The 15,402-nt window shown below is 46.6% G+C and overlaps 1 protein-coding gene across 11 annotated transcripts in view; it reads left to right on the top strand.

The window, feature by feature from the left end:
* ADGRL3 (adhesion G protein-coupled receptor L3) overlaps positions 1-15,402 on the top strand; it is a 518,922-nt gene that overhangs the window by 446,969 nt on the left and 56,551 nt on the right. For 9 of the 11 annotated variants that reach the window (XM_029911933.1, XM_029911932.1, XM_029911929.1 and 6 more), the window contains one exon: positions 457-553. In XM_029911933.1, the coding sequence (XP_029767793.1) occupies positions 457-553 (97 nt within the window). Of the gene's footprint in view, positions 1-456; positions 554-2,424; positions 2,510-10,646; positions 10,727-15,402 lie in introns of those variants that run through there. The other 2 variants (XM_029911935.1, XM_029911936.1) reach the window with 2 other exon arrangements.

Below are 15,402 nucleotides of genomic sequence, written 5' to 3'. Positions count from 1 at the left end.
TTCCCCCCCTCGGGGAGCCGTATGGCAGCTCCCCACCCCAGCTCACCTCTGGTCCACCTCCTCCCCGAGCACGCCGCCCCCGCTCCAATTCTCCTCCCTTCCCAGGCTTGTGGCACCAAACAGCTGATTGGCGCCGCAAGCCTGGGAGGCGGGAGAAGTGGAGCAGCGACGGCATGCTCGGGGAGGAACAGTGTAAATAAAAAATTGGGGGCACCGCTTTTTGGCGCCCCCAAATTTTGACACCCTAGGCAACCGCCTAGTTTGCCTTAATGGTAGCACTGGCCCTGCTGGTATGCAATAGGCGGGTGATAGCCAATCAGAAACTGCTTACTTACAACTGGATAGGAAGATGTCTCATCCTCTAGACATGCCAGTAAGCCATCTTTAGTGAGGCAGAAAGAAATCTATCTGCAGCTGCTAAAAATTCATTACCTATGTGGTTCAATTCCTCTTCAGAGCCGGATCCGTAGAATGTGGAATGACACAGTTCGAAAGCAGTCCGAGTCTTCCTTTATTACCGGAGATATAAACAGTTCAGCTTCCCTCAACAGAGGTAATTATAAACTGTTTTTCCTATCTACAACTTTTATGATTATTTTTAAGTAGTCTGAAATTTATTCCCCCTTCCTTCTCCCCAAACCTCAAATTGTGCCGGACCTTATTCCCTGTGATACGAACGTTACATCACAGAATGAAACGCAGTTGGAGTGCAGTGTATTCCAGTGTCCATTAACTGGGAAGGGTTTTTTGTTGTTGGGGGTGGGGGGTTGGTTGGTTGGTTGTTTTCCTTATTTTTACACATGCATTTTCAAGAATATAATTTCCGAAAAAGTTAGGAATTTTAAAAAACTTTTGTCCTACGGTCAACAGCTAGAGCCATCAGCTGGTGAGCCATCAGGCCTCATTGCTAGCAGTAAAAATGGGCAGTTATATGGCTGTATAGTCTGTTAAGCCACATTGTCCCAGGTATAAAGCAATTTCATTGTATTTGTGGAAGTAACAAGATACTTCAGAACACACGCTTAAGACAAACCTGCGCACTTGGAACAAAATAATTGTGAGTGATCTTAATACCTAGAATGAGTGCCTGACTTATGTGAGCTGTTCAGAGCTCTGGGAGGGAAACATTATCGGAAACGTGTAGCAATGGAGTAATGCTAAACAAAATACAGCACCTATTGCAATGTGAAATCTTGGCACATTTAAAAAGGTTTCCCGTTGAGCTTTTTCCAGGAAAAATGATTGTATGGAATTATTGGGTCTACTAAGCTTCCCAAGCTGCCCTGTTTTGCCTCTAGTTAAATTATTTTGATGGCTAACTGTGGGCCGAATCCTAAGGGCTGTACTCTGAATCCTGAGGGCTGTACTTGGTGCCAAATTCTGCTCCTTGTTTTACAACAAAAATCCGCCAGATAAATACTGATGTAAACAGAGGACAAGATTCGGCCCTCAGGGTCTGATTCACCTCTCGTTTCAACCAGTGTAAATCAGACGTAATCCCACTAAAATCCATGGAGTTGTTTCCATGTAAAGATGATGTGACAAGAGACGTAAGACTTTGGTTCTTATTTGGTCCTTATTCAGGCAAAATTCCCATTGACTTTACTTTGAGTTTTGCCTAAGTAAGACCAGGTGGGGAGGGCGTGAAGATCTCTAATTAGTGATGGGTCACTACAGTGCTCTAGGAGATCAAGAAGGTTGGACTGAGTTCCCTTACTCTTCAGATACATTCCCCATAACCTTTTGAAGGAGAGAGTAGGTCAGTAACCATGAGTGTGTGTTGCTGTCCCATTACACCCACTTGTCATCAATGGTTTTGACTTGTTAATATAATTGTTTGCAGTTAATTCATTGAAGCAAAGGATAGATGCAGTCTTATAAAGGGCACCCCCATCACAGAAACTTCCTTTACATGTGTTTGGTCCAAGCAGGTTGCCATTTATACCTCTTTCCATCCCTCACAGAGAAGGGAGAGGGGCAGTATGGCTTTTGTGGTGCTAATTAGGAGGGTTTTGCTTTGCAGCGTGAGGGAGTTTGCAGCCAGAACCAACCTGCCCCATCCACCACACAGTCTCAGCTGTTCTCTCTCCAGTGCATGAGATGTGAATCCCTTCAGATAATGCAGAGGTTGACTTGCCCTCACCTCAGGGCTGCCCAGAGGATTCAGGGGGCCTGGGGCAAAGCAATTTTGGGGGCCCCTTTCATAAAAAAAAGTTGCAATACTATAGAATACTATATTCTCGTGGGGGGCCTCTGTGGGGCCCGGGCCCTGGGGAAAATTGCCCCACTTGCCCCCCCCCCTCTGGGCAGCCCTGCCTCACGTCCATGTAGAGTGCAAGCAATGCTTTTGCAAGCAGGATGTCTTGGGTTCATGAGGGGAGGAAGGGCATCTTTCCTCTGTCAGCTCAGTCAGTTTTGTTCCAGAATGAAAATGGCATCTTAAACTGAGAAAATCGGGATATGGCTCCAAAGTGGTCACCTTCTGCAGCTTCCTCCCAAGTCTGGCAGGACAACGTTAAGAGATTCCCACCCCAGCAATATTTTTAAGTCCTGATTGTGCAATCCTGATTGTTCTGCCTTTGGTTAACACCTACCCGTGGAGTTGGATACCATATTCCACATTTTCTTTTCTGTGGATAAAAGTATCAGTACAAATGGGGATTACAAAACCACCTTGGGAGTTAACACCTTCGAAGAACCATGGGACCTCTTGTTACAAAGGCTGCTAGGCAAGAACATCATGTCTGAAATTAACACAACTCCTTGAGACTGCCTGTAAGGTCATTATTAGGCAGCCTGTTTATAAAAGGTACTCATTGACTGAAACGGCATTCCTGTGGATTTGGAAGGGATGTCCCCTCTCACACTTTTTGACCAAGTCTTAGCAATGTTGTTTAACTGTATTTGTATAAGTTGTGTTTCCTTTATAATTAACCACATTCTGTTCTTTGGTGTCCTTCCCCATAGCCCCCAAGCAGCTGTCGCATTCACCGCTTTTCTAAAAAAAAAAAAATCGACTCCCCCCACACCAGAATCTCTCTCTCCCCCGGCTACTATCTTGCCTTCACTGTTCCCTTTTTAAGCATCTTTTTTTATGTAGGGTGACCAGACATCCCGTTCTTAAGCCCTTCTGCAGGTGTCCCGATTTTTTCCTAAAAATGGGCAAACTGTCCCATATTTTCTGTCCGTCCCCACCATCAGTACTGGGGGGTCCTGCTGCTGGCCAGACCCCTGCTCACCAGCCGCCTTCTCATCAGCAGTGAGGGGGGAAGGTCCAGTGGCCGACGATGGGGGTGGGTGTGCAAGGCTGGCAGCGGGGCAAAGCTGCAGCGTGTGGGGCCAGAGGCTCCCCAGGCTGGTCTGTCAGTGCAGCCCCTCACTGCATGCCAGCTCTCGACCGGCAGGGCCCTGCCCCCGGTCCCGTTTCCGGCCGGCACTGGCTGCACGCTGCAAGCTGTGGTGGCTGGTGAATGCAGGCAGGGGCCAGGCAGCAGCCAGCTACATGTTGTCTCTGTTGGCCACCTATCCGCCCTTTATGTGCTCCCCCTCACTGTCCTCTCCCTGCTTTGCCCCTTCACCCCCCCCCCAGCCCCGCTGCTCCTCCATATCCCCACTGGCAGGGCACGTCCCACTCCCAGCGCTGTGGGGAGAACCAGCCCCTGGTCGGGGCGCTCAGCTCACCAGCACCCTGGCCGGCAGCTCCTTCCTTCCCCCACTGCCTCTGGCTGGGCCGGCGCCCCGGGAAAACCCAAGATCCTCCAGCTCGGGGCGCTGGCCAGGAGGAGCCGAGCCCTGCATGTGCCAAAGCCCCGCACAGCGCTGGCACGGGGACGCCTCCCCACCCCTCAGCTAAGCTCTGGAGTGGGGAAGTGGGGAGCCATTTCCAGCCTGGTCATGCCCTGAACCTGTAGGCTCCACAGCAGCCCCCGGGCAGGGGCTTAGCAACCTCTTCACCCCTCCCCCCCAACCCTGGGTCCTGCTCCCAGGGAGTGTGGGGCTGCTCCATCCCCTAGGCACCCTCCCCTGCTGAGCCACCTCTCTGGCCGGTTCGCTGAAGCCCCTGCAGTCAGGTTCCCTGGGCCCTGGTGCACAATGCATCCTTAGGGCTTAACCCCTTCCTGCCTGCGCTGTAGCCGGGGGGGTGGGGGGAGGAGACAGGAGGCAGTTGGGTTATGTCTGTGGCTAGCAACAGCCTGTGCAGGCAGGAAGGGATCAGCTGCTTCCAGCCACGGAGAGAGGAGGAGGGAAAAGAAGAGATGAGCTCTGCAAAGACACAGGCCAGGTTCATCCCCTTCCCTCCCTCCCCCGCCCTGCAGCTGGAAGCAGCTCCCGTCCCTTCCCTCCCGCTCAGTGCTAAAAGGCTGCTGCTGGCCACATTCTGGTGTGAACTCAGGCAGGAATCCGGGGGGGGGGGTGCGGGAGACGCAGCGCCAGGTACCAGGAGGGGCGGTTCCGTCCCAGGGTCCCAGCCAGGCATGGGGGGCAGAGAGCGCCAGGCAGGGAGGGTGGGGTCAGTTGGTCGGTCACCCCCCTCCACACCCCGTGTGAGAGAGGTGTACATGTGTGTGTCACCTCTCCCTGTGTGAGTAGGGGAGTAGGGGTGTGTGTGTCACCCCTCCCTGTGTGAACCCTCAAGTCTTAAAGATAAGGAGGTAAATAAAAAGAATCCAGCTACGCAGTATTTCTTTTTAACGGGGGCTCAGTCAACTTGATGTTAATTTCAACGTTTGTACTGCATAGTTCTGATTGTTTGCCATTGCATTCGCTTGAATACGAGTAATTTTACCCGGTGTCCCGTATTCAACATAGGGAAATATGGTCACCCTCTTTTTATGTGTTCATCTGTCTCACCAAAACAGCCCCTTGCCAATCTGCAGTCTGGGATTGGTCCTTGTCATAGTGCAGCTGCTGTGGTCAGAGGATCGCCTCTCTCGTTTGATTAGAGTTAGGCTTGGAAGGGTTGGATTTTTATCAATAAATGTCAATAAAGGATTTCACCATATACACAGAAACGGATGAAAATTATTTCAATCAGTAATAATCGAAATTCACAAATAGGCAAAGTAAGTAAAGTCTGCTTGAGAACTTATTAGAGTTCGATTTAAGGATATTTACATTTTATATTTTGACATGTGAAGTTGGCAACTTGTGTATTAATGGTAATAAAGTTTTAACTTTTTGAGTCTCAGGGCTTTACTATCATTAAATAATTACTGTCTGACCCCTCTGTTGCTCAACCCCCATAATTTCCTGCAACAGTAAAAATTCAATTAGATACATAATTCAAAATGTTTAAACCCCCTAATTTTGCATAACTGTGAAAATTTAAATAGATAAAATCAGAAAAAAATGCTTTAAAATAAACATTGGTATTATCCATTGGAATTATTAACACTTACAAATTGAATTCTGCCAAGCCTAATTGTAGCTCATGTGCTCTCTTTAATCTCAGTTCTGCTGCCAATCATCGCATCACATCCTTCTCAAACCAGGTGCCTTGCTCACTTCGTTTCAATTCTGTCTCCATGCTTGTCCCTTTATTGCGATTAGCAATGGACATCGGTCCACCATTTGAGTTGTGTACCTGCCAGTCCTACTAGTCCCTTTCTTTTCTCTCTTCTGTCTTCCTGTGAGTCTCTGGTTTGGGATCAGTCTGAGGCATCCCATCTGCACTAACGCATCCCCCTCTGCAGATATAACCATGTCTTCATTTTCTGCCAGTAAAGACTTGTTCTGTCATGACTTCTTCCAGCTCTGTATGTCCAAACCGATATTCCACTCACTGGTGAAAGAGCCCTGTCAACTATCATGTCACCCCTTCACCTCCTCTGTTATTCTAGTCTACTTATCCTGTCAAGAACTTAAGGCTTGGCCCAAGCTCCCTCTCTGGCCTCTCTGTGTGCCACATTTTCTAACTGAAAATCTGCTGACTTTCCCCTCCGAAATAGCGTCGGCACTAAGAATCATCCTGATCATTTCTTGGTGGCAACGTAGTTATAGATTAGTCCAAAATACACCAGACCTGGTTCTCCTTTCACTTAGCCTGCTTTACTCCAGTGTAGGTTACGGTGGCATTGTACCACTGTAACTCAGGAGGAAGTGAGTGGAGAATCTGACCTGTTGTCTTCTCCTCCACTTCCAAAAGCAAGAGCACATAACCGTCATAATCAGAAATCCCTACAGACTCCCTGCTTGTTTCAGGATCCAAGTTGACAGTGTCTTCCTAGTATTCAATCTCCACATCTTTCTCTCCCCTTTTTCTACCACAAATCTGACTTCTTCTCTTTCTATCCCCAATTCTTCTCTCTCCACTCTGAGATTCTCCATCCAGCAATCAAACCTCTTATTGATGGAACTGTTTCCATTTCGCAGTTTCAAAACTGTCTTGCCTGTAACTCCAACGCTTTGTGCAGTAAAACCATCAGATCTTAGTTCTGGAGCCTTTCAAACTCCCCAGAATGATGCCTCTTCTTTAGTCTTGTCATCTCTTCCTTGTGCATTCCTACTCTGTAACATCTCTGCATGACACAGTGTAACTTGCTTTACCTCTATCAGCCAGGAGTCAGCTTTAATCTGCCCTGGAGCATTCTGTGTGAAAGGTGCTGTGGAGCGTATTGTGTTGTACTCCTCCTCTGCCTTGGAATCAGTGCTATCGTGGTGTAGATGCCTTTGCGTATAGTGGGCTGACAATGATAAGAGTCAAACTGAAAAAAATGTCCTTTGTAAGAGCATGAGTTGAGGAACGAGTCTCTCTTTATCTGTATGATGTTCATGGGGCAAGAGGTTCTAAAGTTCTTGATTTACAGGTATAACACTGACAGACCACAGTCATTGGCAAGCAGGATCAAACCTGGGACCTTTGGAGCTTAGTGTATGAGCCTCTACTGCTTGAGCTAAAAGCCCTATGCTCCTTAGCTAAGGCTGTAGAGCAGACTCATTAATCTCTAAGTGGTCTCGGTGCCACTAGATGGTAACCCCGGAGGTGTGTGGGTTACACAAGGCTAACACGTCGAGCATCTTTTTGGGTGATAACTGTGCCAAGAGCCTACAAGTGCAAGGTAGAGTGTCACAGTGTGCACTGCAATGGCAGGTGTGTTATATGGACTGTGAAATCAAAGTGTAACCACCTGCTTGTGTCCCCTTCCCATAGCCATCCCTTTGACTGAACAATCTCCCAAGTCAGCCCCCTCTTGTGTAAGTGTCCCCTTTTAACCCGCCGACACAGCTGTACGTGAAGTGTGTATTATTCATAAACTGCAACTGAACTTCAGTAATGGGATGTAGAGGGATGTACTGACGTGTGGGAGCCCCTCTTCTTCTGGAAGGTGGGAGGTATGGAAGAATTGCGAGGGGAAGAGCTCTGCAGTGTGGTCGTTTCATGCATGGGCCTTGTAGAGCGGGTCACCGTTTAGGAGCTGCTCTCTTGTAATAGCATGTCACGTGGTACAGAAATAGGGAAGCTTATGTTGCTATTATTATTTGTATTGCAGTAACACCTAGGGGCCCCCAGTGAGGGCTCAGCACCCCAACGTGCTAGGCACGGTGCAAACAGACCCTGCCTCACAGACCTTCCAATCTCCATCTCAGCTTTGAGTTAGACTGCTTGAAAGTAGCAGTTATTGCCAGCATGACAGAGACCTCATGTGTGGGGCTGATGGGTCTGCAGAAAACTTTTAAGTAGATCCCGAAAAATGGGTGCAGAGGAACGGGGGACTTGCGTAGAGAAATGTGAACATTCCTTGTGCCGCAGTCAAAGTGCAGAAGAGATTTCTCTCCTCTTCCTCCCCTACAGATAAGTGATGTGGCACAGAGAGAGCCGTGTCGCCTTTCCCTGTTTATTCCCACCTAGCAGTGACTAATCCAAACATCCCCGTCCTTTCCATTTTTCTGGTGTCCTACGCAGCCTTTGAGAGAGCTCTCCATGAGAACGCTGGTGCAGTTCTGACAGCCTCCCTCAATAACCAGTCATGTAGCAAAGCAGCGATGTGGCTCCAATCCATTTTTCACTCATGTCTTGTCAGAGCTATTATTGTCTCTCTCAGGGTACCAGACTGTCAGAGTAGAAGAAATTTCGTAATAAATCGTACGGCACCTTATTTCCATTCAGGTTTCCAACCATATTTTAGGGATGGTTTTTTTTAATATAGTTTTGGAGGAAAATGCAAGTGGAAAAAAATGTAATTGGGGGTTGTCTGCTGTTGATGGGTTATCCAAATGAATGTTCCTTCCTTTGGAAAGGCAGTTTAGTCACCGAGAAAAAGGCTTGTGCAGTACAGTTTGTTATTGTCACCACATGCTATTTTGTTAACATGAAGTGCGTCGAAGGTGCTGCGCGTGTCCATAAGAGTTGTCACATTAAGGGAACTATCAGTTCACTGATTGCAAATGTTAATCATGTCTTAATATATTTTACCCTTTTGGAAAATAATGGGATAGAGATGATACCAATAGAGTTCGACGGAATTTAAACAGGAGTCTAAAGAAATTAACTCTAAAAGCCTGTAAAGTTGAATAGAGAACTGTATCCCTGCTCTAGAATTCCATGCTTGGCGTAACAATGCTACAGAAAGGTGGTTATTCCACTTCTGTAGGAAATTCTCTTCTTGCCTGATTCCCTGTATACGTGAGCTGACTTGCAAATCCATGTCAGGCCCCAGTCCTGCCATTAGATCCTTGCAGGTGTGTGCCCTTATGACAGTCAGAGACCTTTGGGACTTCATAGGTTTTAAGGCCAGAAGGGACCATTATGATAATCTAGTCTGACCTCCTGCATAACACCGGCCAGAGAATGTCACTCACTGATGCCTGCATCATAACTTCCAGTTGAACTACAGCACCTTTTTAGAAGGACATAAAGAGATCCTCACTTTCACATTTACCGAGAGGACTTGGGCAGCATTTGAACCCAGGACCTCTCACAACCTAGGCAAGAGTCTTAACTTTAGGCAACAAACCCCCAAAGTGCCATTTGTGTAAAAGTGCCAGGCATGGGCATCCATCCAAACAGATTCAGTTGCAGGATTGGGGCCTAAATGTGTAGGGGCGCTGTGTGAGGGGACAGAAGTGGCAATTGTTAGGGGCACAGTGCTGGTGTGAAATAGGGAATGTTTAAATATGGACAGGCAAGGGTGCATGCGGGTGTGGGAGACTGTGCATAAATGTGTTTGTGTGGTCATGTACATGGAGGACAGGTCAAGAGTTAGGGCCAGAATTGCCACATATTAAATCATGATCATTGTGAAGTCCAGATGCCAGGTTGTTGGTGATTGTGATTGGAAAGGAAAGATTCTCTTCCTAGTCAGAAACCACAGAGCCACATTCAACCCCCAGTCACTCCCATGTAAAACTGCTGAAGTATGGTTTGTAGCCATGTAAACAAGGGCAGAATTTGCCCATTTCTTAAGAACCCCATCCATTACATTTGAAATAAATGTTTTGTTTTCTCTCTGCCTTATTATTCCTGCTCTGTATTTTTATGTCAGCCACAAAGATATAATCTCAAGTGTACACAGGAAAAGGGGGAATGATTGCTACTGTTTTCCGAGATAATCAGTTTAATGTCAAATTCATGCACATTCCATCATAATGAACAGAACAAACTGAGCTCAAATTCAAACAGTGGGAATCTGACTCAGAGAGAAAATTAAAATGAGCAACGTTAATATCCTGATTTCTAACCCAAGTGAGACCTGATCGGTCTCAGAACGAAATCTCCTGTCAAATCCCTCACCCACCCCAAAATATAATTAAGTTGTGATTTCCATTCTGAAACAGTATCTGCGCAGTGAACTCAGCAGGGACTGCTGCGGTATATGTCGAGGAGGGTGGGTGAAATTTAACATTCTGTCCAGGTGGCCATGTTATGCTGAATTTTTAGGTAGCAGGCTTTCAGAAAATGCGCTGAAACTTTATGTTCTCCATGCAGCAGAAGTCTGATGTGGGACTTTGCCCCCGGTGTCAGTGCTTGCACCAGTGCCCTAGTGTGGTAGTAAGGGGGCACTGTTAAATTCCTGGTACTCCAGATACTCTACTTCCAGTTCTTGCCATAACCAGAACTTCCAAGCACTTACCAAGGACACAGACGGGTTCTGTTCAGATTTTCAGCAAAGCTTCAGCTTGTGCCTTCATTTCACCTGAACTCAGGTGCACACACACCCTCACACGGATGTCACATGTCACACACACAGTGGCAGCTGCGAAATGTCACATGAAAGTAGCTCAGGACTCCAACTTGAAGTGGTTTCTACGGGGCCTGGTGTGGTAGGACCCTGATCCTTGATGCTACTGTAATACAAATAATAAATAGCCATCAAACTGATCCTTCCTATGAGATTCAGGCAGCGCCAAGAAGATACCTGCCCATCTGCTCCTACACCCTGAAATATGCAGACCATTCAGTGGCAGCCGTGTTGTTTCACAGTGTAAGCAGGGATACCTCTTTCCATTTTTACCTGCTTTTTATGTATGCAAGGCGAAGAAACAAGCAGCACTTTAGAAGATTTACTGCAGAGGGACGGAGAAGGTGTGGAATTCTAAAGGAGTGGGGGAGGCATTAAAATACACTGAGTGGGAAGGCCCTTGGAGTAGCATCGCACCACTGTCATGCAGGTGAACCTACTTTGTGTCCCCATCTCTCTTCTCCCCAGGCTGACAGAGGCTGCGATTGCTGTGGAGACAGCATGCCCAATCACTGGAAGTGTCTAACGTGACCCACCAACAAACCTCTCTGTTGAATTAATAGAGATAATATGAATGTTCTTGGAACACATCTTTACTGAATCGGAATTTCTCAAGGCTCAGTGTCAAAATTAATATGGCATCCAACACTCCAACAACTATCCTATGATCTTTAAGAACATGGAAACTGCCATAATGGGTCAGACCTGTGATCCATCTAGCCCAGTATCCTGTCTCTGACTGTGTCCAGTACTAGAGCATCCAGGAGAGTGTACAGAAGAACAGCCATTGATGGATCTATCCTCCATGAACTTATCTAGTTCTTTTTCAGATCAAGTTATACTTTTGGCCATCACAATATCGCAGGGCAGTGAGTTCCACAGGTTAATGGTGTGTTGTATGAAAAATACTTCCTTGTGTTTGTATTAAACCTGCTGACTATAAATTTAACTGGGTCACTCCTGATGTTTTGTATTGTGGAAAGGGTAAATAACATTTCTCTGTTCTGTTCCACACCATTCATGATTTTTATAGATCTCGCTCACATCCCCCCTTAATCATCTCTTTTCTAAACTGGACCGGCCCTAATCTTTTTAGTCTCTCCTCAGATGGAAGCTGTTTCATACCCTGGTTCATCTTTGTTGCCCTTCTCAGATCCTTTCCAATTCCAATCTTTTTTGAGATGGGATGACCAAAACAGGACGCAATTTCAAGGTGTCAGCACACCATGGATTTATATAGTGGCATTATGATATTTTCTGTCTTATTTTCTATCCCTTTTCAAATAGTTCTTAACAGTCTCTTTGCCTTTTTGACCACTGCTGTCCGTTAAGCTGAAGTTTTCAAAGAACTATCCAGAGGTAATAGCTAATTTAGAATCCATCACTATATAGTTTTAGTTGAGATTATTTTTTCCAGTGTGCATTACTATGCATTTATCAATGCTGAATTTCATCTGCCGTTTTGTTGCCACATCACCCAGTTTTGTGAGATCCCCCTGTAACTCTTTGCAGTCAGTTTTGGACTTAACTATTTTGAATTATTTTGAATCATCTGCAAACTTCGCCACTTCCCGGTTCACTTCCTCTTTCAGATCATTTAATGAACATTTTGAACAACACAAGACCCAATACAGATCCTTAAAGGACCTTGCTGCTTGCCTCTCTCCATTGTGAAAACTGACCATTTATTCCTACCCCATTTTCAGCTTTGTGAAATTGGCCATATTAATTGAAATGTAACACTAATGCTCACTATTTAACATATTTTTGTCAAATAAAAGCGTAGCTTTGGCTGGCTCCAAAAGGCATCCCAGTCATTCTTTTTTGCCCGTAGGCATGGTGGTGGGAATGCATGGCCTTGTGGGAATTTCCACTGCTAAACGGAAAAGCAGAGATTAGCCAACATTGCAGTGTTCAGCTCTGTATTTGGTTTAGGCTGGGACTGGATTCAAGTTTGAGGCAGAAGGAAGGCTAGGATGTGGATTTAGCAACACTGAAATATTGCCAGCTGATGATCAGATGATCTTATGAGATTTTCTGGTCCCTTGAGCAGGTTCTCATGAGATTTGGATGGCATCCAAACCACAAAATAAACCCACGCCCACGACACATACCCTTTGGATGTGACCTGGAACCAATTGTGAAAGTGAGTCTGAGTATTCAAATCCAACCTCCGCACCCTCCATTTTGAAGGGGTTCAAATTCAAGATTTTCTCTTTTGATTCATCTCTCTTAAAAGTGCTACTTTATAGCTACAGCATAAGATTTTACACAAATTCTAACCATTATACTTAGTAATATAATCAGAGTGAATAAAAATGAAACTGATGATTAACTGACTCTTATACTCCATAGACAGACTAGTCACACACAAGCTATAAACATCTAATCACACTGTTGATATTCAGTGTAATTTACAGCAATTATTAAACGTACTGAGATAGAATTAAGTAGCTTTTTAACCAGTTTATTAAACAAGAAAATGTGCTTCAGCGTATACAGAAAGGAGAGTTACTACTCAAAGGTGTACCTGCAAGTAAAACAAAGTCATGTAAACGGATCAATAAACCTGAGCTGCATGGGTTTATCATGCATTTCCCACACGCATTAAAAGGCATTGTGATGGCAATGCACAGTAAGCAGACATCTTTGGAATTACTATGAGATCATGTAAGATTGCTCATGACATTGTGTGATAATTTCACATTCCTCCCTCAAGCAAAACTGGGTTATCACAGTATATCAGGATTCATGATAAGTCTAGCAAGAGCTTATGTGTTAAATGGAAGTTTCCATTCTGAATCCAAAAATGTGTGCAGTGCTCATATGTGAACTTCTGGAGGGGCTGGTAACCCTGCTGTAAGACCTACTTTCCTCAGAGCTGTACTGTAGTAGCATCCTGGCTCTCTCCTTCCAACCTTTGAGCAGGCCTTGACATGGGATTGCCCAGTGAAGTGTTCTTCTTCTGCACAATTACCCCTCTGCCTCGGGAGAGTTTCTGGTGTGGCCTAGCACCCAAGTGAGCAGTGGCTGCTGCTGCTTTCATATTCACGTTCTCTGGTTCTGGCCACCCAGTGGCTGTGGGCCCAAGATTTGATTTCAGTAGGACTCCAGGCACAGAACCAAGACTGGCTGAGCTACTGAATCTTCTGTTCTTCAAAGGAGGTGCCAGGGGTGCCTGCTGGCAAAGGAGAGGACATATAGTCCCTTTGGTAGGGAAGAAGAACCCAGGACCTGTTGCCGATCCACAGAGAAGTAAAGGGAGTAAAGGAGAAGTGAGGAGGGTAGGGGGATATCAACCTTTTTGAACTTTTTTGCACCTGAATAAATGTTTGAGTTCAGTTCAGGAACTGTGGCTTGATTGGGCTGGCTCCATTATTACTGAACTGCTTCATCCATCTCTAGTAGTGTCTACGAAATGACTGCCTGTCATCACTGTATCAAAGGTAAATAAGAAGAACTCCAGAAATGCCTCAGTCCAGCGTGTATCTTTCTAAGGTTATAGCGTGTGTAAATTCCAGGCAAGATCTGAACCAGTTCTGGCTCTCATCTCTGATCAGGTTTCCAGTCTGCATCCCCAACTCCCAATAACTTAAATGGGAGCTAGCGGGTAGTCAGTGCAGCATAAGGGAATGCTCTACCTTTCAGAACTGGGCCTTATATAAGCTGTAAAAAAGCATTCTCATAAAAGGGGTTGCAGTTTTCCAAAGCATAATACCAGTAGAATAGAACATCTCAAATAAAAATGATTTGCACATTCATCAGTGGCCTAACTGCAGTGAGTCATAACCAGAACAGAATTAATATAGCTTCCATCTGTCTCTACAAGACCTTTCAGAAACCACAAGTCAAACTATTGTTGCTAAGTAGGTGGCACCAACTTGTGGCTCTTCGCTTCCTTGCTATAAACAGCATAGTGTTTTCAAATGCATTAATACCCAAAGAGCAAGCCAAAGGGAAAGTAATGTAAACAGGAAAGCAAATGCTGAGAATTAAAGCCCCTGCATAACAAAGCACTTAAGCAAGTGTGGAGGCCCATTGCAGTCACTGGGCCAGATTCTCAGCTGGTATAGATCAGCATCAATCTTCCAATCAAAGAGCTTTGCTGATTGACACCAGCTGGCACAACGGGGTTACTTGTGCATGAAGTGTTTAAGAGTTTTGCTGGTTCAGGGGTTAAGTCTGCAATAATAATATTAATAATAATAATAGGATTGACATACTTAATTCTTAATGCACAGCATTAAAATGCTTATTCTTGTTATTGTGACACCTTAGATGTACATGGCACATTTACCAGATGTGCATGGCCAGTTGCCAAACACAGAGCCAAAAGTCAGACAAGGAAACCCGTGCCCCGAAGAGCTTGCAGCATTCCGGTGTGACGTTGGGCAAGTCATTTAGATCTCTCTGTACCTCGCTTCCTCATCTGTACAATGGGGACAGTCGCCTTGCCCTGCTTTGCAGGGTGCTGTGCAAATAAACACATTAAAGTCTGTGAGGTGCTCCCATAGGACGGTGATGGGGGCCAGGCGAGTGAAACAGATCTAAAGCTAGGGTTACCATATTTCAGCAAGCAAAAAAGAGGACGGGAGGAGCCCCGCCCTAGCCCCGCCCCTGCCCCTCCCACTTCCCGCCCCCCTCAGAACCCCAACCCTCCCTCCGTTCCTTGTCCCCTGACTGCCCCCTCCTGGGACCCCTGCCCCTAACTGCCCCCCAGGACTCCACCCCCTACCTAAGCCTCCCTGCTCCTTGTTCTCTGACTGCCCCCTCCTGAGACCCTCCCCCCATCCTAACTGGCCCCCTAGGACCCTACCCCCTACCTGTACCCTGACTGCCCCAACCCTTATCCACACCCCCACCCCCAGACAGACCCCTGGGACTCCCACGCCCCATCCTACCACTCCCCACCCCCTGACAGCCCCCCCCAGAACTCCCAACCCATCTAAACCCCTCTGCTCCCTGTCCCCTGACTGCTCCGATCCCTCTCCCCACCCCTGCCCCCTGACAGCCCCTCCCCAGAACTCCCAACACCCCCCCCACTCCTTGTTCCCTGATTGCCCCCTCCTGGGACCCCTGCTCCTAACTGCCCTCCAGAACCCCACCCCCTACCTAAGCCTCCCTGCCTCTTGTCCCCTGACTGCCCCCTCCTGAGACCCTCCCCCCACCCTAACTGCCCCCCAGGACCCTACCCCCTACCTGTACCCTGACTGCCCAAAACCTT

Source organism: Terrapene carolina, unplaced genomic scaffold (assembly GCF_002925995.2).
Source record: "Terrapene carolina triunguis isolate 2854851 unplaced genomic scaffold, T_m_triunguis-2.0 Scaffold136, whole genome shotgun sequence".
In the NCBI taxonomy this organism is placed as follows: Eukaryota; Metazoa; Chordata; order Testudines; family Emydidae; genus Terrapene; species Terrapene triunguis.
Note: the sequence above shows the minus strand (reverse complement) of the source record. Positions and strands in the feature narration are given on the sequence as shown.